Consider the following 25,113-nt stretch of genomic DNA (forward strand, 5'->3'; position numbering starts at 1 on the left):
AAAACCTTAAAGGAGTTGAACAGTTTTTCATGTTGGAAGTGATTAGTTTACTTATTTCAGTCAAGCTGGATTGGCAAATCAGAATGATCTATTTAGTTAGCTTTGTTTTTTTGATTCCTATATATGTGTTAACCCAAAGCTGTTGTATTTGGGCTAAATACGCTGACAGAGAAAATTCAAACAACAAAAGTTTTCAGCAAACTTCTGTGGCATTTTCTTTTTGGAAGTCAATGCAAGATCTAAAGGTATTTCTACCTAACAAAGTCTGTTTAAGTGTTTAATGTTATTTCCTTTTTGGTCCTATACAGAATGCTATGACTTCTATATAGGTCTGAATGCTGCTCCATGTAGATTCCTTCTGTATATCTAAAAATATATACTTTTCAGTAGTTCAATACATGGTTAATCTTCCCACAGAGGAAGATTTTTGTAATCACATGTTGCAAAGTAGAAAAACATCTCCTTTCTAAGAAAGGAAATATACTTTCCTATTGTACACTTTTGAATAAGCCCAAAGGCATGCACTAAAAATCATTATTAAAACTAATACATGCACTAAAATGGTGTAGAGTTAGACTTAAAGTGCTGCTTCTCAATTTTTAAATTTGGAGAAGACATTTTGTCAGTTGTTGACTCAGGGATCCCCCCACCCCACCCACCCCACTCCATGGCATCAAGAAAGAAAAGTAAAAAGTATGCATAAATCTGTAAACTATGCTTTACATGGGGGAAAGGACAGATATATCAACTGGATTCCCAGTTTTAAATAAAACCAATATTTACTGGTAAAAATTGTCAAAGCTAATACATCCAAACAAATGTTACTAGTAAATAATGTTCTACATAGAGAATAATTTACTTTGGTTTTATGTACCTTCTCAAAAATAATACTGGTGTCCCATACATCACCAAACTGATGTGTTCCAGCAAAGGTGTAAGGCAAATTTTTTTGTTTTCCTAGTGACATCTTGTTTCCCAATAGACAAGACTAAAATCTTTTGGTGAGGAAGGGGTTAAGATAATGGCTAACCCCTTGGCATCCTGAGCATTGTGGTTTATCAAATTCTACCCTGCTAGAAGCTGTCAGGTACCCTGACTCCTGCCTTGAACCAGGAATGGCTCCCATGTCTAGAGATGCCCTGACTCCTTATAAATAGCTCTCAGAACTTTGCTTCTTTTTCCTTTTGTCTGGATGTTATAATGTCTAACAAAGCTGGTTGCAATGTCATATTTTGCTAGTAGGGGCCACCATCTAACAATAATTCCAATCTGAAATGTTTTATGCCAATAGTTAGTTCCTAATTTTATCAAGGAATTGCATTAAAGTTTTCTCTATAGGGTTTGTTTAGAGCAGAGATCCTTAACTTGGGTTTCAGAAGATGCGTGATGCCCCTGAGGTTGTATGTAAAATTATCTGTGTATGTGCATTTTTTTTCTGGGGAGAGGGTCCATCACTTTCATCAGATTATCAAAGGTATCTGTGACCCCAAAAGGGGTTACAGGGACTTAGAAGGATACCCGTAATTTATTTTATAGCAGGATTGGAAAATGGGGGCAGAAAACTAAAAATGGCCTTGAAAAAAAAGGGCCAAATTGCTGATCTTTTCCCTTTATTCACATTTGGGAAATAAGTGCTTCAGACTAGGAAAAATAATTAATTAAGCTGATTAAACTCCATTAAAAAATAATCAAAGCCACTTTCTAAAATTTTTTCATTTTCCATATATGGTAAACTTAGTCTCCAAGAAAAGGTTTAGAGACTGAATTTTTCTCTTTTCCCAAAGGAAATTCATACATATAATGCTGATCATTATCCACATTTAAAGATTTGACAACATAAAACTTAAGACAACTCTAATGATGTAAGCCTTTATGATTTTGAGTAAAGGATTATCTAGAGTCAGATACAAATCTGTCAACCTTCATTTCCCAAAATTGGTCCATATTTAGACAACTACCGGGCACAATTCCACTAGATAAACCCAAAACCCGAACAACGAAAGTTTAACTTTCTACCCAAATTAAAAACAAAGCCAAAATGTTCTACAATAGAGTCTGGCCACAAACATTCACGCCGTGTCATAGAAGACTTTCTCATTTCAAACACATCACTGAATTTTAAACAGAATATGCAAACATAAGAGCCAAAATGACTAGCAAAACATGCTGAGAAGAACATGTCAAGAATTAAAACACCACCTCCCCATCTAGAAACACACTCAGGCATTCCAAAAATAAACTAGACCTGAAGAGAGGCCTCTCACTTGTTGGTTTTAAGTATGAAGCGCCTAAAAGGCTATGGGAAAGGGAATATAAAATGAAATAATTAAAAAACTTACAAAAAATAATTTTAGCCAAAACACATCTCTGTTCTATTGACAAAACTGTCAACCTTTTTTTTCTTTTTTTTTTTTTTTGCAGTTCTGAACACTAACTGTGTTGTACAATCTCACTAAGATAAAAAATATGTTCACAGGTACACTTTTTGTTCTCCTATTCTTTCTAGAGTACATCTTGAGGTTGTAAGAATGCCTCTAGTTAAAATAAAGTCTCTTATCCCTTGTCACCCTCCCCACCTCAAAAAGTGAGTCAACCTTAAATTCCAAAAAGGAATATCATTTAATATAATTATTCCAATACTAGTTATATCACATAGACCATGAGGAAACTCTATGAGCACTATGCACTATGGAAAACTACATGAAAGAGGGAGCTGCCACTTGCCACCCACTTCTCTTCCAGCTTTTTAAGCCAATACCCAGCTAGACTCAAATCTCATTGACTTCAGTGAAAACAAATCAACAGTCCAAAACCAGGCCATGTCAGGCTGGAAGTTGGATCTCAAAGACATCATTATATATATATATATAGTGTGTGTGTGTGTGTGTGTGTGTGTGTGTGTATTTTTTCTTATCCTAAGCTTTCACTTCATCTATTCAAATAGTTTAATAAAGCTCACATTTACAAAGGATTTTATTGGCAAATAAAGGCCCATATTAAACATTTTATCAAAACAAACTTTTGTCCTACATAGCTAACACTAAGAAATATTTTCTCGGACTTATAAAGCATATTTAATTGCATATAAGTTTTGCTTTGGGTGGGATATTGAAAACACAATTCTGTAAGAAATTAGAAAAGACTAGAAACAAAAGTGAAAGTGACTAGTCTTAACTTTCAAAAAATCAAGTGCAAAGATAAATAGTGCAAATAATGAAAACTGGAAAATTTTATAGGCAATTTTACATAGTCTTTCCTGCTTTTGCACTTTACATATTGACAACGTTATAAACCCTAACAACTGTATGCAGCATGGAAATGGGCTATCATTTATCTCCATTGACTAGACTCAAGGAAGTCTTTCAAAGACTTGTCTCACAGTCATTTAAATCACTGGTTCTTGACACAGGTTTGGGAATTCACTTCTTTTAAAACAGTTCCTAAGGGGAGGAGGGGCTCTTTAAGAAGGTTCTGCACTGACATAAACAAGTTATAGTACGCAACTGTATTATCATTTAAAATCAGATACACAATAAAATGTGAAAATCATACTAAGTGCCAACTCTACAAAATGTTATAATAAAAATAATTCTGCTATTGTTAATGAACTCGACATTTGTTTAAAAAAATTACCTTCAAATACAAAATCAGAGCCTCTTTTTAAACTATCTTTAAGGAGATTTTATTACTAATGTATACAGATTTGGGTAGAATGACACATGAAAGTAATCTGTCAAAGTCACTGAGAATACGTCCATACTAAACCAGAAAACAGAGTAAATCCAAATATACTTGAATTATGTAGCTTTAAACAGAAATATTATAGCAATTCTTTATCTTAAATAATTCAAAATACTCCTGGGATACTGGAAACAGAAATCTGAACACCATCAGTTCACCCTACAAAGGACATAAGAACTTCCAAGATGTACCAAATTATATTATTAACATCTGCCACCAGTGAATTTTGGGAATTCTATAATTTTAAGAGAACAGAGAAAGCGGGGAAAACAAACAGAAATTTAAGTTTGGAGAGGTATGTTGTCTAATTTCAGAAATATAGTAGTATTGAGGGTATCATAAGGTCCACAATGATAAATGGTTGCTACGATTGTAAACGTAAAAGAAATAGAAAAGATACCTAAATTGCAATGTAGTGTTTTTACTTGGTTTATAATCCTCTTCTAAGAAATTCATGTGGACCAAAGGCTCAAGGTTCTGTAAAAGCGAGGCATAATATGGATCTTTGCGGACTTCAAAATCAAATTATTTGATCTAAGGACGATTTTGAAAAGTAAAGGGAAACTACACTGTAACATATGCCCAGAAGAATAGACAGTCTGTATGATAAATATGTCTGATAGTTTAAAAATGATAACTGTGAAAGAGTTTAAAGCGTTCTCTTTTTTCCTTCAAAGTAGTAAGTCCCCAGCACCAACTTGCCTTGACCAGAAAAGTTGCCATTCCATAATTGTGCTACTTAATTTGTCCAGAAAAGCAAACACCCTACATCTGAAAACAGATTTGTATAATGGATCATTATTATAACATCTAGCTACAGACCAACAGCTTTCTCATAACCAAGAAGGGACCCATTTTCTCTGGCTTTACTGAAACTTCCTCAGTGAAGATAAATGTCATTGTCTTCAGCAAACAACTCTCATTTAAGATTCCACCTTAGCATCTTTCCCTACCTCCAATAAAAACTTCTCCAACTTTACCTCCAAATCATTCCCTTATTTACCTCCCACACTCCCATTCACAAACACATTAAACAGCTCTCCCCTTTCTGCTCTCAAATTTCCAAACTAGTAAGTCTCAGTCCATAGTAACCTACCTAAAGTACACATACTTCTTACTCTCTTCAATTCACAAATTTCTTAACAAAAAATGTCGATGCCCTTCAAACTGCCAACTTGACTACAGGGAAAACGGCAGTCAGAAAAAACTGCCCAATTACCTTATACTACAGAAATCTTTCTGGGATCAGTTAGCCATGTTCTAAGGCAGGAGTCAGCAATTTCTTCACTTTCCTCTTAAGGGGGTTAATTTTGAGTGCCACTGGCAGGCCTATGGCAAGGAGAAGAAGAAAGAAGGAGAGAGAAACAAGGGAAAAGGAGGATGGGAGAAAGAAATGCCAGATGTACACGGTAGGGAGGTAGGTCAAATGCCACCAACAGCTACCTGCACTGGAAATTGCCAATCCACTCTAGCTGAATGGGAATCTGACCCAATCCCAACATGAGGCTAATAATTCATTAGCTGATGGCCATCACTGTTTGAGCCTACTCAAGGTGAATACAAAAAGACATCTGTCCCATAGGTTTGACTGCCACTTCACAATAAGGACATCTTTTCTCAAGTCCTCCTAGGATCCTTCTGTGTTAATCTAGCTTAGACCAAAAGACATGCTAAAAAGAGTATTTACATGTTTCTCAAAATTCTAGAATATAAAGGTTTGGTCCTTGAACTTGGAGGCCTCTTGAACTATTAAAGTACACCCTAAATCAAGAAAATTAAACCCTTCAGTTTAAATTTTTCCCATGAAACGCTACAAAAATAATTACTAATAATCATCAAAATAAAGTATGTATTCATGAAAATGAAAAAGCGTGCGATTCCAAAATGAGTAAAATATTCCTGGTCTGTAAGAAGTAACTTTATTTTACACAGAGGATCACCACCACGTTTCTACCTATCAAACAAGACAATTTTCCACAAAAGCAAAGCACATCAGGAAAAATAAAAAAAAGAAAGAAAATAAATACCAAACGTAATATGGGGACAAAATAAAAATAAATGAACACCTATAAAATTCTTTTTTAAGAAAAATGTTTCTAACAAGTGACCTTTGCCATACTCAACTTTCCTAAAGACATAAATTGCCCAGACCATTCAACATCAAAACTCAGTAGCCAGTTTAGCAGCTGAAAGACGACAACTGTTGGCTTGAAACCAATCATATCTTTCAGTTTTCACCTGGTTGTTCTTGCATCATGAAATTCTACCTGACTCATGCTAGTAGTAGTTTAAATGATCTTCACTTAGCCCATAATAATGAAATTTCTGTTCAAAAAGAGCGTATTAAAATGGCCTAGGCCTTAAATTTAGGTTTTGTTTTAGGATCAAATAACTCCTCAAATATTAAAATCAGCTGTTCTTAAAAATATATTGAAAATTCTCTATAGTAATCAATGCTGCTAGGTGAAAATAGTAATAGCAGTGATCACTTCAGTTTTATACTGTACTTCATATAAATTCAGTTAGCTTGCAATGAAAAAAACCAGAAATATAATAATGTATGATTTAAAAAGATAAACTTTAACAGACGACTTTGCACAAATAACTTCAGAGAATTTATTCACTTAAGTAATTCTGATAAATTTTCTTTCCTATTCATTCCACTCTCATGGGGAAGTATATATCTTCCAAATTATTAAGATATTCAAATTTAGGGATAGTCAACTATAAATGTTATACTCAGAGTTATCACCAGTTGTTCCAAACTTAAGTTGCTAAAGATTCCTTTATTTTAGCATCTTTTTACATAGAAAGCAGAATCTCATTCTGATATTGAAAAGACTCTGAACAGGGAAAAAAGTCATTAGATTTGGTATCTCACTTTTTATGGGGGGAAAATCTTAAAAGTATGTTCACATGTAAAACAAAATGAATTGTGGAGCTATGAAAGCCACCAGAGCAACAGTTTCAGAAATCCCCATTCTAAAATCATCTGGAAATGTGTGTGTGTGTATGTGTGTGTGTGTGTGTGTATCAGTAACACGAAAAAATGAGTGGAAATATTGAGGCAGAGAGGGTGAACCATGTGTGAGAGAGAAAAATAATCATGCCCATGGTGGGGTCACCATGGCTGGCAGATAACCCAAAATGTCATAAAAGAAAAATGTATTAGTTTAGAAAGTTTTAACAGTGCCAAATACAAAATATTAAAGCACAGAAATAATGAATGAGATAACCCCCACAAACATCAAATTCCATAAGAAAACAGGAAGAAAAAATTTGACATATGCGTCTTTTTTAATATACCAAATCTTAACTGACTTAAAGATTATGTAAAGTGCTTGGGCCATGGTACCCACCCAGATTCTTATTATCAACATACTTATCTTTTCCCCTCCCTTCCACCCAAATTTAGTTCACTTTTCCTGCAGAAAATGTACAGCATTCCTATATTAATAAGAAATGAAAACAGTGAGTACAACTGATATATATCCATTGACTTTTATTACAAATGTACTTGATCACTTGGCTTCAAAAAGTTTAAAATCAATACCCTATTTTCTGTATGCCAGTACAAAGCAAACTGTTTTACAAATTAAATACCTAAAAATTTGACAAAAATATTAAAATTTGATGAAAAACAATTATAAAAATCCTTAATCTCTCTCTCTTCAAAAAAGGAGGCAGTCTTCCCAGTCCTATTATACAATATTAATAATATTCACCATTTTTAGAATAGGTAGCTAAATTATATTTTTCTGTTAGCATACAAAACTCTTAGACTAATAGATTTTATTTGTATATGCTCCAGTTAAGTTTGTAAATGCCATCTGATTGCAATATAATCAACTATCTTTAATTGAGTCCTAATTTACACTTAATAATTTGCATAGTTTAAAAGGGATAAAGGTTATTCTACAACTAATTATCATAGGCTATTACAGTGCTATTTTTCAAGGCAATAAGTATTTGCTCCCAAATGAAATTATCTGTCTTCTTTAGGCAGGGGTTAAAATTACTAGCAGCTTTCTCCATGACCTGAAAAATCAAATTGGGAGTTATCCATCTCTAGATATGAAGACCTAAAAACACATTCATATATTTTCCACTTTGAGTCAAATTTCAACCCCTGCATAGGACAACTAGAAAGTGAGACTTTCAAGGTTTTTTTATTTCCTGTTGGTTTTGGTTTGTACTCTCCATGGCTTTTGAGAAGCTGGAAAAGTTTGTCTTTCCTGACTCGCATTGTCTTTTTTTTCCATTTGGCAAATATTCATCTACCTCCAATCTTTATCTACTGGAAGAAAAGCCAACATGGCTTTTCTTATGGACTTCCTTTGTTGTCAAAGGCATGTATAATGATTTCTACAGTTCTGGTTAGTTAACTTTAGCTCCCTCTGTGGCTGGATGACTGCTGCTTCTAACATCAGCATGATAAATAGGAGGCACAAATAAAAAGTAGCTTAAAAAAAGATTTGGTGATTTAAAAGAAAAAAACGAACAACACCAAACACACACACATATATGGGCATTTCAAATCTGGTGGCTGATCTCTGGATTAAATTACTTGACAGCGTCTCTCATTTTAAAGAACGTCAATATTGCAATGCATTTCAAGTTTTCTTTTATACTTAGGCAATTAACGTAGTTTAACCAAGCTCTTGGACCTTAACTGTAAGACAAAGCAGATCATTAAAATAAGGCATACTTGTCAGGAATTGGGTTTTGTTTGCTTGTTTTTGGCACATTTGATCATACTGTCTTCTATGAATAACACATATGGTCAAATATACCATTTCCTTTTTTGTTTCAGCACAAACAGGGTCTACTAACTAGCAAAATAAAAACAAGGAAAAACTCCAACATAAAACACTGAGATACAGAACCTTGGTAAAGTACCGAGCACCTGGGGGGAAAGGCGGGGAAAGGATGAAACAGGAGAGGGAAGGGAAAGTTGGGAGGGCGCTTGGGGAGGTAAAGTGAGATGCAAAAAAGAGCATCTTTACAGTCGCTTAGTCTTTTCTATGATCACCTCTTAAGTCTTAAAAGATTTGCATGTGGATTTCTTTTCAAACCCACTGACCATAAATTAGACACTGGTTTCAAAATCTTAGTAAGATTGTGTTTAACTGTTATAATGTAAAGACAATTGCACAATGCATGTGCTTCTTGATCCGGTAGGATTCCAAGCAGAATCTGAAGTCTATAGATAAGAAAGGCTTCACTTTAGGTAACTGACCCTAAAGAAAACCTCATGAAAGAACTCGCATCTCAAAGAAAGGACACTTTGCCTAAGTTTGCTGTGTTTTTGTTGACTTGCACTACTTATTGCTGGCTACTACGAAACACTGATCTAGGAGTACTCCAACAACCTGTAGTACAAGGCTTAACTTTAAGAAGCTATAGTAAACAAGAGACAAAATCAAAGCAATTCTCTTTCCTAACTAGTAACAGCACAGATAATGCAGTCTTTTCCATATCACAGTTAAAGTACAGTGAACGAAACAGCTCAACAAACCTTAAGACAAAAAAGTGCAGGTTATTAATGTTTACATGCAGTTGATAAGCATTCCAAATGTCACATTATGCACTGTAAGAGCTCAACTTTACTATATGGAAATAAGAAAAATGCACCTTGGGGGACGGGGGAAAAGCAATTTAATCATTTCCAGTGATTTTGTAAGTAAAGAAACTCCTAACTATTGTACGGTCACCTCATATTTAACATTGTATGAATATTAAAAGCAAACAATTTAATGGGAAAATGCACAGTACAATGGAAATAGCTTGTTATTCAACACGTACAGTAGATCTCAAAAACAAAGACAACACACTCAACCAGGGAGCTTAAAAATATCAAATCAAAACCCAAAGAACCAGCAGAAAAAAAAATCCTTCAAAAAGACAACTGTTTACCTTCCTAGGCCAATGCTTTACAATGTGAGAAGCACTGATACCTTCCAGCTCCTACAGGTGGTGTCTTCTACATACAGCAGTTAGATCTATATGGCTGGATTTGCCAAGAAACAATTCCATCCCCAGAACTCTATGTCAGACAAGACCTTTTTTTTTTAACCAAAATACTTTCTACAGAATTCCAAACCAAAATGTACTGTTTAAGGCATCTTTTTTTTATAACATTTTCTCTTCACTCAAAGATGATAGTCATGCAGCAGTTTAATGATAAAAATATATTAATATTTTACTATACAGCAGCAAAAAGTTAGTTGTCAATTAAAAGCACACGAACATCTTTAAATGAAAACCTGTGAAAGACTATCGTTACAAACAATTTCAGTTTGGAGGACACCAGCTTGGTAAAGTGCTCTCCTAAGCTTTGCATTTTCATACCCTACACCTTGAATATATGAGTTATAGAACATACTTTTGATAGAAGGCTTGTACACTTGGGGAACACAAATACACTTAGCATATAATGTAGCCAGTAATAACTAGCACCACAGCTACATGGAAATCCTTTACATACACCAACTTGGCTTTCACTTTTAAAATGAAACTCAGAATCCATGGCTCAGTAGGATAACTATAATTGTGTTGCTCTGCTTTTTAACAGGTCTACATAAGTTAATAGCACTGGCAAAAATCAAAGGATAGCTTCAGATCTCTTACAAGTTTAGGAGACAGTGCTAGTGACCACAAATAGACTCACTACCTGATGTCCAAGTACAGGTTCACTGGAAATTGCTGCACGTTAGTTTTTAAAATCTTTCTACACATAATAAAAAAAATATATTATGAACAATACAAGTACATCTCATATACACAATAATGACAAAACACCTACTCAGTCAAAGCAAACAGATGCAGAAAAATATTATGGGAGATTTCCTTTTTCTTCCTTTCTCTTTTTCCTTTCACTATTTGGAATAACTTTGGTTCCAACCATAAAAATCACAACTTAGCAAATTTCATTTAAATGCCTTTTTTAATAATTTCATGTTCACAGAAGTTTCACTGACCATTTTTATATGTTTAAGGTCCAGATGCAATGCATATTGTATAAAAGAGAGCACTTATTGTTTACCTTGCATGAATTAAACCTACGTACCTTTAACTCTACAAACTTCTGCATAACATTTAGACAAAGCTCAGACACACAGCATGCCTAGCCCTCATATATATACACATCTCTAATCACAGGTATATAGGGTGTCAAATATACTATAATAACCTCCATGTAAGGTTTGAAATTTGGTAACAAAATGAGAAAAACTAAAAATATTATTTTACGTGTTCTAAAATATCTCTTTTTTGTGCTAAAGTCAAATGTTAGCTCAACATGAAAAGGACTTTTATATAATTCAGCAATATTATAATCTTGACCATTTTGCAAACACTTTTAATAATAATAGCTTAAACGTGTACAAAAGTTCTTGGTTAATTAGGGAAATAAACACTCAGTTCTTTATATTTTTTAATCAAGTAGGAAACACAGTTCATATAATGTTATTACTTTTTGTATTTTTTTTGTTTTTTGTTTTTAGCAGCTGCTTACTGTTTTATATGGTGGATAAAGTGGACAACATCCAGCGATGGGTGGCAAGTCAAGAAGAGAAACTGTCAGTTGGTGGAGGTTCTGGGTGGTGCTCCCTTGGAGTTAAGTTATTTCTTTTTTTTTTTAACTTTTTAACTTTTTATTTTCTCTCTTTCTTTACAGTATATTTTCTGTGTGTGTGGCTGTGTGTATGTGTGTGTGTATGCATGTGTGTGTGGGTTTTTTCCATTCAGTTTGATCAATCTTCTTCCCCCTCTTCCTCACCCTGCAGTAGCAGGGTGGCAGCGGCGGTCTCCTCCTGCTGCTGCTGCTGCTGCTGGTGGAGCTGCTCACAGGCAGCTCGCTTCTCTCTCTGCTTCTCTTGAATCTTCTTCATCTCCTCCGAGTACTTGCAGAAGGTGTGTCCGAACTTGGCCCACACCTTGTAGGGCACGGTGATGGAGTTGCGGTAGGTGGGCTTCACCTCACTAACTCGCATAAACACACCGTACTTGTTAGAGCCCACATCGAAGAAGAAGCGCTTGTTGTCCACAGTCAAGGAGGTGCCCTCGGGCAGCTCGGCCGGCTCCTCCTCCACTCCGTAGTCGTCGATGAGCTTGGCCAGAGCGTCGCGGAACTCGATGAGCCCCTGTGCGGGCAGCGCAATGGTCTGGCCCTGCGTGGAGCCCAGGCCGGGCCCCCGGTTGACCGTCTGGCGGATGCGCAGGAAGCGGCCGCGCTGGTTCTCCTTGAGATCCATGTAGTACTTGCGGTTCTCGCGCACCAGGAACTCGCTCTTGAGCGCCCGGCGCGGCTCGTCCTGCGCCTGGGCCAGGTCGGGCGGCTGGCTGGGGCCCAGCTGCGCGTAGTGCTCGATGAAGTCGCCCAGGTAGTCGCGGAACTCCACGGCTACTGACATGGAGAGAGTGAGGCGGCTCTTGTTGCCGCCCGCGCCCACCTCAGCGATCTTCAGGAAGCGGCCCTTGGCGTTCTGCTTCACGTCCAGGTAGAAGCGCTTGTTCTGGATGTCCACCCGCTTGGAGGCCAGCTCCTGCGTCTCGTGCTGCAGCCCCCCCGGGGCCCCGCCGCCGCCGCCGCCGCCACTGCCGCCGCCGCCCCCGCCGCCACCACCGCCCCCGCCGGAGCCCGAGCCCGAGCCTGGGTGCCCCAGGGAGCCGCCCGAGCCCAGCGCCGCACCACCCTGCTCGCTGCCGCTGTCTCGGTCCGCCATGATGCTGCGCTCCGCCGCCGCGCCGCCGCCGCCTGCCGCTCCGCCCGCCGCCGCCTCAGTCGCCTCAGCCGCCGCTGCTTTCCCTCCCCGGCTCCGCCTGCTGCCGCCGCAACCCCCACAGCCAGTCAGCCACTCTCGCGAGATCTGCGGGAGAGACGAGACAGACGAGACCCGGTAACAGGGCACTGACTCCCCAGTACAGTAGCAGGGCGCCCTACTGTACGCGCCCACCCGCCCGCCGGCACGTGACCCACGCCCCCTCCTCGCTGCCAGCCCCCCGTCCGCCCGCCCGCCAGGCGGCGCCCACCCACCGGCCCTCACCCCACACCCCAGGCTGGAGGGGGGAGCAGGACGCGTCGCGTCGCAGCTGCCGCCGCCACCACTGTGGCTGTCGCTGTTGGCCAGACCCTGGGCAGCCTCGGCCCAGGGAGTTGGGGGACTAGGGGTGAGAAGGGTACTGCCATCCTAAGCACAAGGACCGGGCCTGAGCTCTGCTTTCCAGTGACCCCAAAGAGAGGATTTGGGGGAGGGGCCTGCGTAGCTCAGCTGAGCCCGCTGCAGAGAGGGGACACTGAGTCACGGCCATTCCCTTCCATGCGGGCAACAGCCAGACCCAGATCCAAACCCAGACAGGCCCACCCGCCGCCCGGCTGGGTTGTCCCCTACCGCAGAGCCCTGGCCGCAGAGGAGGGCGAGAAAGAAGAGAGGTGGTGCGGCGGTAACCCTTAGCTGCAGAAGGGGCTGCCGGGGATGAGGACGGGGATGAGGACGGGGCGCCGGCAGCAGTGGCGCGGAGCAGCAGACACCTAGCCTGTCCCTCCCCTTTCGCTCCCCTTGCTCTCGCCGCTCCCCCTCCCCGCGCACAGCAGCGGCTCTGGCCTCAGATGATCCCGCTCCCCCTCCCCCCAACCGCAGCCCCGCACAGTCGGGCGGGCGGGCGCACTCACCGGCGGGGGGGAGCCGAGCAGAGGACGGCAGCCGCACCAGGGCCGGGGTGCCCGCAGTGCCGGTTCCCATTTGCTCTGCCCTTCCCCCCAAGCAACAATCAAAAAGAAACCCCACACTCACCCAAAAACCTTCAACCAGCCCCCTTTGGGACCACGACTGACTGCCTGCCTCCCCCTCCTCCTTCCGAGATTTGGGGAAAGGGGGCACACTGCTCAGGGCTGAGCCCAGCCTGGGGTGCCGGCCAGCTCTGCGGATGAACCAGGCCCTGCCGAGCCTTCAGCCCCTAGCCCACTCTTCCTCTCTGGAAGGACCCAGAATGGAGGAGAAAACCAAGCAGCCTTTAGGAAATTCACGAGCTAAAAATGTCAGGAATTTCCTGGGAAACGCAGTTCCTTACGGGATTCGGGATTCATTAACGCAGGTTCGCTAGCCCCTTACTCCTCCTCCCAGAAACTCCTAAGTGTCAAGGAGAGCCCTTACCTTTCAAAAAGTAAAACGTTAAATGATCGCTGGTTTTTAGGCAGACGGCTAGGTTACCGACCATTAATTAACCAATGAGTCTTTGGACAGTGACAGCTAAAGGGGGTGTCGTCTCAGAAATAATTGATTTCTCTCTTCCTAGATCTGAGGCATAATCTAGGGCCTATTTTCCTTCTTCCAGATAAATAGCGAATTCTCATACTCCCTCACTGCAGTCGTCCTAGCAGCTGTGGGAAAGCTAAGGCCTATCTCCAGGGGACCCCCTGCCTATGCCCCTACACTCTTCTCATCACCTTCTGCAGGGGGCTCAGAGGATACAGACGTTGTAGCCCTACTCCTGGCTTTCTCAAGCATGGATTGCTGCCTCCATTCTGAGAAGAGTGTGCCTATCCCGTCTGTGGGTTCCATTCCCATTGAACATCCCCTACCCTCTGAAGTAAAGTGACATGCTTCCCTCACTCTTAGCCCCAGAGACAGCTGAGTATATGGTTGTGCAAGCTTCCTGAAAAAGAGAGGACTAATGATCAAGAAACCCAGCCCAGTCCAAGGCATAAGCCTTGTCAATATCTAAGCCCTCACAGCCCCCTAATATATCCCTTCACCTCCTAGTCAAACCTGCCTGTTAAGTGTTCACAGCTTCCTTTTTTTCTTAGCAAGGGCTCCACTCTACCTAGCTTAGCTACTTCAGCTCTAGGCTGACATTTGCTACTTCCCGCTAAAAAGGAAGAAACAGGGCAAAGCACCCTGGCTACCAAGAGCAAACTGGAGTGGTCCTGGGAACCAGCTCCAGAACCATCCATCTGTTAGTGGTCCCTGAAATGGCTCCCTGAAGGGGAGGCCCACTCTGAGAGAGAGAAATTCAGGCTTTGGGTCCCACAAAGAACTTCCCCTTAGTTTGCGAGCATCCTCTAGTACCGCGTAGTACCCATTCAGTGCTGATTTTTCTGCACTCTTTCCCCTGTCCCCAAGTCTGTCGGGAAAGGGACCTAGGAACTATTGGCGCACTTCCTACCGCTCAAAAATACCTGTGTGAAGAAGCGGCGGCTCCTCCAGGCTCGCACAGTAGCGATCAGGACCCTGGATAGACCCCGGCCCCAAACAGGGACGCAAAGGCTGAGTGGCAGGGTCTCCGCACAGAACGGGGCGGGGCATTACCGTCGCACTTGTGAGCTAAGGCTAAGATATGGTTAAGTCCGATCTAGAAGAGCTACTACGCTTCCTCAAGGGTTTACCTTGCGCTGATCCAAGCCCTTGCCCCCTCAGGACAGCTCAAAGCAGCAACAAGGCCAATGGGACTGCGATGAGGGGGCACGCGCCTGCCCGTCCCTGCCATTCTTCCATGCTAATGATCGCTTCCCCCAGAACAGAAAACTAGGGCTCTCAATTGCTCTCCTTCTTGGACCAACTTTGAAGTCTAAATTTCTTGCCCTTTCTCCCAAACATTTATGTCCAGGGATTCTGAAGCACTTTGAATTTGGGAATGCCCTGATTTTCTGAAAAAGTGACTGTCACCAGGAACTGAGTTCTAAGTTCCCCAGCGCAGAGGCAATTGATGAAATTTCCAGACAAAACACAAGTTAAATAAATACACGCTTAAACTGGGAATTTTAAGCTCAAATCCGCAAACAACTGAGACCTGGATCTCTCCACATAAATATATACTTATTTATGCTATTTAGTATATATGTATAAAATTTCTGCCATTATATACCAGCTTCTCACCTACTTTATAAATGTATCCGAAAAGCAAACAAGGTTAATAACGTCTTCTCCAAGATAATTCAATGATAAATTGTATATCTGGCACATTTTCACTACTCAAACAAGAGAGTTAATTTCAGGAAAGCCTACAAGTGTGGGCTTTTGGTCAGACTAGGGGGGTGGGTGGTGAAAGGCGGCTTTCCTTAGGTTATAGAATATAGTAGCCTTAAAAGGCACTCTGGGAAGAATGAATACTGACTCGGAGGAAAAGTCTTAAAACAGTCTTAAAACAAAAAGTTTAGAACCTTAAATAGAATTTCAAAGTTAGATTTGCATCCTAACTGAAAATCCACTAGAAAATTTGTGGATTTAAAATGACTTGTAACCATTTGTTAATTACCTAAACAATCTACTACCTTGGTAAATGAAAAGCCAGTTCGTGTCTAGCTGTGTGAATTTATTTTAAAACAAATAGTTGTAAAATTAAATTTATAATTTCAATATAATGTAGGAAAGACAAAGGGAAAACGAAATATATTAATATGCAGCAAAATATCCGTGTCAATGAAAAAAATCATCAAAAAAATTCCCTTTCTCCTCAAAGTTTGCTTACACTTAAAAATCGAATGTCTCTAGATTTCTTGTGCTATTTTATTAACACTACACACACATTTTGAAAGAATAGAGATTGCTTAAAGACTATCTGTGTCTTTAACAAATTCTTACTAACAAAAAATTGTTCACAAGTGAAACAGACATTAGGCAGAACAAGAAAGAAAAAAGCCTCAATTTTCCTCCGCCTGAACTACAGGCGATTCTGAAATAATCTAACTCAGTTTTGGTTTTTAAAAGTAAAAATTAACACATATTTATAAAATAAACTTGGAAAGAGGGAATCTACCTCTGAGTAACAGACTCTTTTGATTATGGAGTTCCAACAGAAACAATACGCTGATTAATATTTCACAAAATCACAGATTTCCAAAATAAAAGAGAACATTAGAACTTACGTTTTCAAGTACTACTTAGGTTAAATGCCTGTCTTAAACCAGACAATTATCTTCAATACCCAAATCATTAAAACTAACTAGAATGCTGTACTGCAAGTGTTCAAAGTGGAGCAATTACCTTAAGGGAAACTCTCAAGTAAATCTTAACATTTAACAACAACAACAACACAAACAGTAATAATATTTCACCAATCATTTTTAAAAAGCATACCCCCTTTCTATATCTCACCTAATCTTTAAAATTATGCCTCTTCAATACTATTTTAATGTTTAGTGTTAAAGATATGAATTAAAAATTTAAAATCTGAAGAGAACAATCCATATGATACAATCCTCGCATTTCACAAAATGTTTTCCTTTTAAGCAGTTGCAGAAGAGTTAAATAAACGTAGCACACATTCTCAATTCGATAAAACACTCAGAGAACCCGACATTTTATGTACCCAAAAGGTCCAAACAGAACTGATGCAAATGTCAATAGCTCTCTCTCTTCCGGCTGATACTTAAATGGTTTTACTAGTACCCAAAGGAATGAAATCAGCAACTCTCTCCACACTCTAGTCAACACTCCAATTTTCAAAGCCTCAATTCGCAAACGCCAGTTTGGAAGGGGAGCAGTGGGGGTCTTGAAGGAATAAAAAAATTCCTTTTCTCCTCTGACAGTCTACCAAAAGATGTCAAACCAAATTCAGCCTATAGTAAAGCACTGGGACCTCTCTTCCAAGGACACGGGACACAAGCATAGACACCGCTGCAAAAGGCTGTCCAAAAGCGCCTGACCCGAGAGAAACGTAAGGGGCCCAGATAAGAACGAATTAGAACCCTCAAAAGGGCCCCGCAGACAGCGGAAATGAAGGTGGCGTTTACAGGGGTAGACAGCAACGAACCAAAGAAAGTTGCCCCAGCCGGACGCTTGGGCCTTTCTTTATCCAAGTTTAAGCTCAAGGCAGATATATTTGTGGGGGTCCTTTCCCCTACAGACATCTCAGCCGCCTCCGGGACCCACTGTCACTCAAGGGGAAGACCCTCCAGCTTCACACCCGTTCCTTTCGCCCCCGGACAAAGGCAGAAGAGGCTGTCGAGCTGACCTAGCTGTGTGGGGCAGCAAGATGCCTAGTTCGGGCAACCCATCCTTTGGCCTGGCTTCATCTGCGATGTCAGCACCAATGTATTTTTTATTTTTACAACGCGCCCTGGGCGGGTGTATGCACCGCGGGGGGATTTGAACAGAGGAGAGGAGGGGTTGGTAGTGGAACCCAGAACCCTCCTTGCTCTCCCCTTCTGCCAGGGCTGCTGTGCAGGGAGTGTCGGCCACGTCTGGCGCACTGTCCCAGGCCCCGGACGAAGGCGGCCAGGGGAAATGGGGCTTTGGAATTGCTAAACCAACGGCACCATTTCATTGGTGGTCTCCAGCGCCTGCGGAGGTAAGATTGTCTTTTTTTTTTTTTTTTTCTTAAGGGGCGTGTGATTTTGTTCTTTTCTGGAGGTGGGAGTTCGTTTATTCGTTCGTGCGCTACAGGGTGGGGGGGCGTTGCTGCACTGCCAGAGTCCCCGGAGGGAGGGTGCGGGGATGTCTAGAAAGGTACCGTAATTATTCCTGGGGCGTAAGAGGCCAATTAGAGGGGACGGGGTGGGCAGCGCCACGAGCTGTGGCAGTGGCAGCAGGGAAGATCGCGAGGGGCTTACCCGGGCGGGCGGGCGGGCGCTGTCCTGCCGCAGGTGAGGGAGGGCGCGGGCTGGAAGAAGGGAGGGCGCGCGCTAGGCAGGCGCGAGGGAGGGGGGAGGGGAGGAGGGCGCGCGCGCGCACACCTGTCCTGGACAGCCGCGCGAGCCTGGCTGCGCCTCACTCAGGCTCTGCCGGCTGAGGAGGGAGGAGGGCGGGCTGGCAGGCGGGGGCGGGACGCCGAGGGGAGGAGGAGGAGGCGGCTCGGACGGCTGGCTCGGCTCTCGCTCGTTCTCCCTCCCGCGGGCAAGCCCGGCTCACACCCTGCTTCTCCCGCTCACTCACAGCCCCCTTGGCTCTCCCTCCTCCTCCTCCTTCCCCTGCGGGATCCGCTTGCCGCCGCCGCCGCCGCCGACGGCAAGTCGTGGCAGCCAGACGTCGGCGCGTAACCCGGCGCTCCGTGCGTGACTCCGGGCGACGTCAGCGCGCGCTCCGCGCTACCCACCATCTCTCCCCCATCCTCCCCCCGTGGCTCGCGCCCTCCGCCCTCGCGTTCCTCCGTTTCAGTTGCCGCGGCGGCGGCCGCCGAGCGCGCTCCCTCCGCCCCCGTCTCGCGCGCGCGCGCGCCCTCCACCGTTGGCGCGTCAACAGCCGGCGGCCCAGGCCTTGAGGCGCGTCTGAGGAGAGAGCTGCCTGTGGCCTCTTTGCCCGCACTTCCTCCACCCACCGCCCGTAGCGCCCCCAGGAGGACTTATTCCTCTTTGGGCTGTGAAGGCCGAAGGCAGACTCAGGCGGGGACAGAACCCAGTGGGGCCTGCGTCAGCTCCAACTTAGGCTCAGCGTCGCTGTCGGTGCCGCTACCACCCCGTCACCCTCCTCCCCGCCCTCGTCTCTCAGGAGGCAATAGGTCTTTCATCTCCCGGGAGGGTCTCACCTTGGCCTTCAGATGCCTGCCGAGAGGGGCTGGAAGGGCAGAATTAGCATAAAGAAGAAAGAGGCTAGACCACGTTTGGGTTCTAGCCCCAGGAATCCTTGACAGGAAGCGTGGGGCTGCTGCCCAGCCTCCCACGCAGTGTAGGTGAAACTGGGCCCCTTTGAGGGACTGTGACTAAGGACAAAATCCTGATAAATATTGTTTATGCGTCCTTGGGCCGAGAGGGAGAGAGTAAAAGGGACGAGTTAATTTTCATAAATTGCTATGCAAGGGCGAAATGCAGAACTATAAAATGTCCTTTAAGAGTTTTCTTGAAATCTTACCAAGTTTGACAAGATTTTTGGTGCGTGGTAACTTTTTTCCTCTCTTTCCTCTCACATCTCCATCCTGCAACACTGCGTGCGTAGATGGATCAGTTAAAAGTTATCAGCTGCAAAATAAATAGCAAACTGCCTTCACTATCTTTATCATTATTTAAATAGATCTCAGAGAAGTCACTCTGTAATTTGGGAAAACCTAGTCACCGTCCTAATTTATTTAACTGAATGTATTTTATTTTGAAGTTACTTTGCAGTACATTGTAAGATACTCTTTTGTTAGACAATAGTAGACTTTTAAACTCACTTGTTTTGGACCTTATCCAAGAAGCTCATCTAGTTAAGCCTGCGAAGCAAGGAGGAGCGAGGTGAAATTAACCCCATTTTATAGACGAGAAAATTGAGGTATAAAAGTATGTCAGTTGTTCAGAGTTGCAGGGAGTCTGTCACCAATAGAGGGAAACACCTTAGGTATATTATCACCTACTTTTTCCACTAAACCAGAAATCCCTCAATTGTTTACTTCCAGATATCTTTTGATGCCCTCCCCCCTTATGTAGTGTAGGCAGTGCCTAATGTCTGAGAGAAATAAGTTTGAGAGATATTCCTGGAGACCCAAATCACAGAGGACTCTAAAAGGTTTGAGTTTGAAATTTTGTACCATAGAAAATTACCGCTCAGCAGTAAGTTATTGTGAAACAATTCAACTTCCATACCAACAACAACAGCAAAATGTTTTATTAATCTCTAGTTAGAGGTGAGAAAATTTTTGAGACAGACTTGAGAATGATGGGTCACTTCCTTTGAATTGCTTCTTTATTCACCTCATCCTTAGGTGGCAGCACTACTATATAAATAACTTTAAAACTACAGTCTTCTGCCACTTGATATCCTAAAGAGTGTTTTGTCCTACATGCTTCCAACTATATTGTGGAGATTAGAAGCTGGTGAAAATATGAAATCATGGCTGAGAATTAGAATACTTAGGAGGTCCTAGAGGAGGAAAAACAGAAAGGCTTTCAGGAAAATTAATAAAATACGTGGAGCTACTGAGAGAAAAGATTAGAAAGCTTGAAAACAAGCTTAATTTTTCTTAGCTGTATGAGGAGCAAGTAGCATCTTTACTCTAAACCTGGTCTCTTATTGAAATATAGCACGAGATAAACGTCCAAAGCAAGCCATAGTTTCTCAATACTGCATATTTATCAAGAATTTACAAGTTTAAAGTTGCTAGTTCTATTAGAAAATATAATAGCTGTAGTTGCCAGTATTCTAACTACAAGTTTAAAATTCAGGTGCAGTTTTCCTCATTAAACTGCGTCAAGCTTATAAAGATCCCCAAAAGGACCTTATTGTTGACCCTTGTGGAAGAGAAGAACTCTTCTTGGCTCCTTTCCTCACTCCCTAAGTTGTTCATATACAAAGTAAACCACCATCACTCAAACTCAGAGAAGTGAGAAGACAAGGTAAACCAAATGTCGAATGATAGCAATTTACAGATATTCTATATCTTAATTTCTCCCATATTTTTTGAGGGTAATAAATTGTGATATAGGGGGGTTATTTGGATCAGGTGTTTTCTAAGTAGAACTTTGTCATAATTAATTTTGTATGTTTACAGTAGTTCTCCCTGTACCCCTTTATCCAAGCAACCAAACAAAATTGAATTTACATTTCAAAATAGACTGCATTAGATTTACAGTATAAACACAACCACCAAGGAATATAGAGCTATGACCACCAGGAGTGGGAAATCAAATTATTTCTGGGTAGACGATGAAGTGTTAATAAAGTCTTTCTTGATGGCAGCTTCCATCTTTCTCAAGTCAAACTTGGGGAAGTAGTTTCAAGCAAATTGGTAGAACTCAAACTCAGCAGTGTTATGTTAAGATTTTTAAGTTTTCTGGTGCCAGCAAATCATGCAGCTGGGGGGCCTTTGCACCAAACTTCTGCCAACTCCATTTTGGCAGTAAAGTGTTCTGTTGAACAAAGTTTGCACGTGTTTAGGGTGTGAAGTGGTTCCTCAGGCTTTTATCTGGATTTATTCCAGTTTAGGGACTTGAAGACAAGGGTCAGAAGCATGAGACTTGTATGGTTCATATGTGCCCTGAAACAGACTAGCTAGTGACCTTGAACCTTCACTTAAACAAGGACAGCTTTTTCTTTGTTGTTGTAGGAGTTATTGAAGTGGACCCTTTAGTTTATTCCTTACATGCTAACATGATATTGAACCAGTTCTCAGAAGCACGTAAGCAGGACCCTCTCTGTTGAGGGTACAGTGCTGTGGAAAATCAGTCCTCCTCCTCCTACTCACAATACCATCAAAATGTGTTTATCCAGATGAAACTCACTAATTAATAATGTGCAAATTGAGAGCAAAGGGGCTAGTAATTATTTAAACTTGATCTCATTGTCAAATATAACTATGAGACTCTCTCTTTTTTGGTATCAATTGTCTGGCTTCATCTTTTTTACCTACCTCCTTCTATCCTGGAGTCATTGGTTAACAACATTTGGCCCTGATGTGGGTGCTAATTTGTCTTATTTCAGGGGTCTCTGTTCCTGTGGGAAACATATGCAAACAGTCTCAATTTCTATTACTTTTTCAAGTAATTCTAGCAGAAAATCCTTGCATAATCTGGGGTAGCAGTTGGAAAGCCATTAATGAGCTGTCGGAGCATGCTTTGGTGGTTTTTTTTTCTTCCTGGCGTAAGAATAATGGACAGAAAAAAGTGCAAAAAGTAAAAGTAACAGATGTTGAAATGATACTATTATCTTACCTTTAACTGTGATCAATAGAATGTCAATTTGTCGGATACAAGTATGGCAATTTGAAAATGGTGGTTACTGATACTTTTCCCAAGAATGTGGCCTAAATTCTTATTTGTTCCTTTCCCTTTTCTTCTGTTCTCTTTAAAAGTAATTCCCAAGTCAGAACTAACATGTGGATGAGGTTAGAGATGGAGAGGAAAGCTGAGCCTTTCCGAAGAGTGCATCTGTCTGGACTGAAGATACGGTTGAACTTTGTTGCACATTTTATGGTGACCCCAAAACTCCTTTTCTTTCTTACTCTAGAATATCAATGTGTTGCTATTTTACTACCTGGGACAAGACTAAATATATACCTATCTAAGTAGGTATGTACATACAACAAGATACCACTGCCATCTGAAGCTAATTTAGGCCATTTTTACAACCAAATGCAGTAGCACTTTGCAATTAGATGAAGATCAGTTGGGTTTCTTTCTATGGTGACTAAAATGTGTCAGGGGAAAAATCAAGATAATATTCCATGGGAAAAATACAAAATAAGTTCTTTAATATTTTGTGTTATAGTATTTTTATCTTTTAAGTATACTTTTCCTTCTTGTCTATCAGGACTGGTTCTTGGAACCCACTGTTTTTTACTAATCAGCCTTATTTTCTTGAGTCATTTATTGAACCACATCTATCAAATGCTTATTTGCCAGACATTGCTCTAGGTGCTCAAACAACACAAAGTCCCTGCTCTGATAGAGTTTCCAGTCTAGTAAGACAGATAATAAACAAATATATAATATGATGCTAGATAATGATAAGTGCAAAATAGAAAAAGAAAGCAGGGAAGGGGAAAGAGTTTTCTGTGTGATTGTGTGAATGTGTGTGCAGGCCAGCCACCTGGTATTTTAAATAGAGTGATCAAGGAAGCCTCTCTGAAGAGGTAACGTTTGAGGAGAGACCTGAAATAGCCAGTCATGGGAATATCTGGGGAGATATTCCAGGCTTTGTGAACAATTTATACCAGATAAAGTCATCCAAGTATAATCCAGGTAACATCCCATATGATAACTATACATACATCTTTTTTTTCATCTTAAGTGAAAAAAGAAACTCATTAGGTTTTCTGGGTACTCATTAGGTTTTCAGAAAAGGTTTTCCATTCAGTATCACCATTGCTTTATACTTCCCATGATTATTATTCTGTTACTTAATACTATAAGATTTATGGCTCTACAGACAAAGCTCCACAATCCCTTATCTGCAATTCCAAAATCCAAAAAATTTTTGTTAATTCATTTGATGGCAAAGACTGATCAGAACTGATATGACTCTATTTAAAGTCTTCATTTATTCCATTTGTGTAACTATTGATGCATTTCATTATGGAAATATGTGTTTGATTAAGGGCTGCTGCTCAGGATAACATATGTTAGTAAAATATAAATAGCGTGATATATTACATTCCTAAAATATGAAAAAAAATTTAATTCAGAAACACATCTGGCCCCAAGGATTTTGGATAAAGGATAACAGACCTGTACCTGATTTTTTCTTGGTTCTCTGATTAAATATCACCATTGATGTTAATATTTAGATATCTTTTATTCAAAAGTATAATGTTGATATAGTGTTCTTATTATGTACCTGACACTGTGTAAACTATATTAACTCATAAAATCCTTACCACAATCTTATGAGTAAGTTCTATTACCCTCATTTTGTATATGAGAAAACTGAGGCACAGAGAGATTAAGACAACCTGCCCAAATCACACAGTTACTAAGTGGCAGAGCTAGGAATTGAACCTAGACAATTTTCCTTTGTCACTTGCACTCCTTGCCACTAAACTCACTCTTCCTCTCCCCATCCCTCTCTCCCTCCCCTCTACTTTGGAGAAGTTTTGAATATCAGCCCTTTCCAAGAGCATGGTTTTTGCCTTCTGCTCTGACATATAAGACATCAAAACTTGATATTTTTCACAAACAAATATCTTTTAATATTTTTTTCATTTTATTTTATTTGGTCTTGCTATAATTTCAGCCATTTCTATTTCAGTTGAGCTTGGAGATTTACTTATCCTCATTCTTAGTCTGATAAATTTTCATGTTAACTTTATCTTTCACCCTCCTTTTCCTTGCCTCTGAATATCCCCAGGTAACTATGAGGCACCTCCCTTATTATTGTGACCTTGTCAGATGTCGGATCACATCAAAATTTGGATCTAGTTTACTGAGTGGTAGCATCTGGTAAATAAAGCTCTGTCACTGCTTTGTAGGTTTCTCTCACTCAGTGAACTGCTTAACTTGCTTCAGATTACTTTATTCTAGGCATAGTAAATTTGTGTTTTGAGTTGGAATTTTGTTTTCGTTTGTTTGTCCTCAGGTAAGAGTCTACCATAAGCAATTGGAAGATGAGATAGTTTCTGTTTTTATTTATTTACTGGCTGTATAAAAGCAAGATTGATTGAGTGTGTATCTTAAGATTGGGCAAAGACTCTATTAGGACCGTACAACATAGGTAGGGTCAATTTGAACAAGTATATTATATTGAACTTTCCAAGTATCTATTCTTGATTGTCCCAGAGATCCATTGTGAGACATTAAACAAATCACTTTAGTTGTTCTCTGTGAAAATTAATGTGTTGTCCTTGAATACAAAGATGAAGATTCTGACACACACTCAGTAAAGCATTATCTTTTGTGTAATGTTGATAGACTTGTTCTGAGCCAAACAATTTCTCTGGGGTCACTTGGCAGCTCATATTTGCTAAGTTTAGGGGTGCAGTTCATGGCCACCAGAGCTAAAAAGGAATTAAACCCATCAATTTTACCTT

General features: G+C 40.9%; 2 protein-coding genes across 3 annotated transcripts in view; one reads left to right on the forward strand and one right to left on the reverse strand.

The window, feature by feature from the left end:
- Window positions 1–675: 675 nt before the first annotated feature.
- Window positions 676–18,715, reverse strand: PURA (purine rich element binding protein A). 2 transcript variants are annotated; one of them, XM_046666164.1, is made up of 2 exons: window positions 18,293–18,715; window positions 676–12,611 (listed from the first exon to the last, which is right to left on the reverse strand). In XM_046666164.1, exon 2 carries the CDS (start codon window positions 12,465–12,467, stop codon window positions 11,496–11,498), a length of 972 nt encoding a protein of 323 aa, XP_046522120.1. In that variant the 5' UTR covers window positions 12,468–12,611; window positions 18,293–18,715; the 3' UTR covers window positions 676–11,495. The 2 variants fall into 2 exon arrangements, with proteins under 2 accessions (XP_046522120.1, XP_046522119.1); XM_046666163.1 differs by lacking the exon at window positions 18,293–18,715 and adding an exon at window positions 13,134–15,961.
- Window positions 16,647–25,113, forward strand: part of NRG2 (neuregulin 2) — a 237,864-nt gene continuing 229,397 nt past the window's right edge. The window contains exon 1 of the mRNA XM_046666162.1: window positions 16,647–18,030. The gene's annotated coding sequence lies outside the window, so the exon portion shown is untranslated. The remainder of the gene's footprint in view (window positions 18,031–25,113) is intronic.

Source organism: Equus quagga, chromosome 7 (assembly GCF_021613505.1).
Source record: "Equus quagga isolate Etosha38 chromosome 7, UCLA_HA_Equagga_1.0, whole genome shotgun sequence".
Taxonomy (NCBI): domain Eukaryota; kingdom Metazoa; phylum Chordata; class Mammalia; order Perissodactyla; family Equidae; genus Equus; species Equus quagga.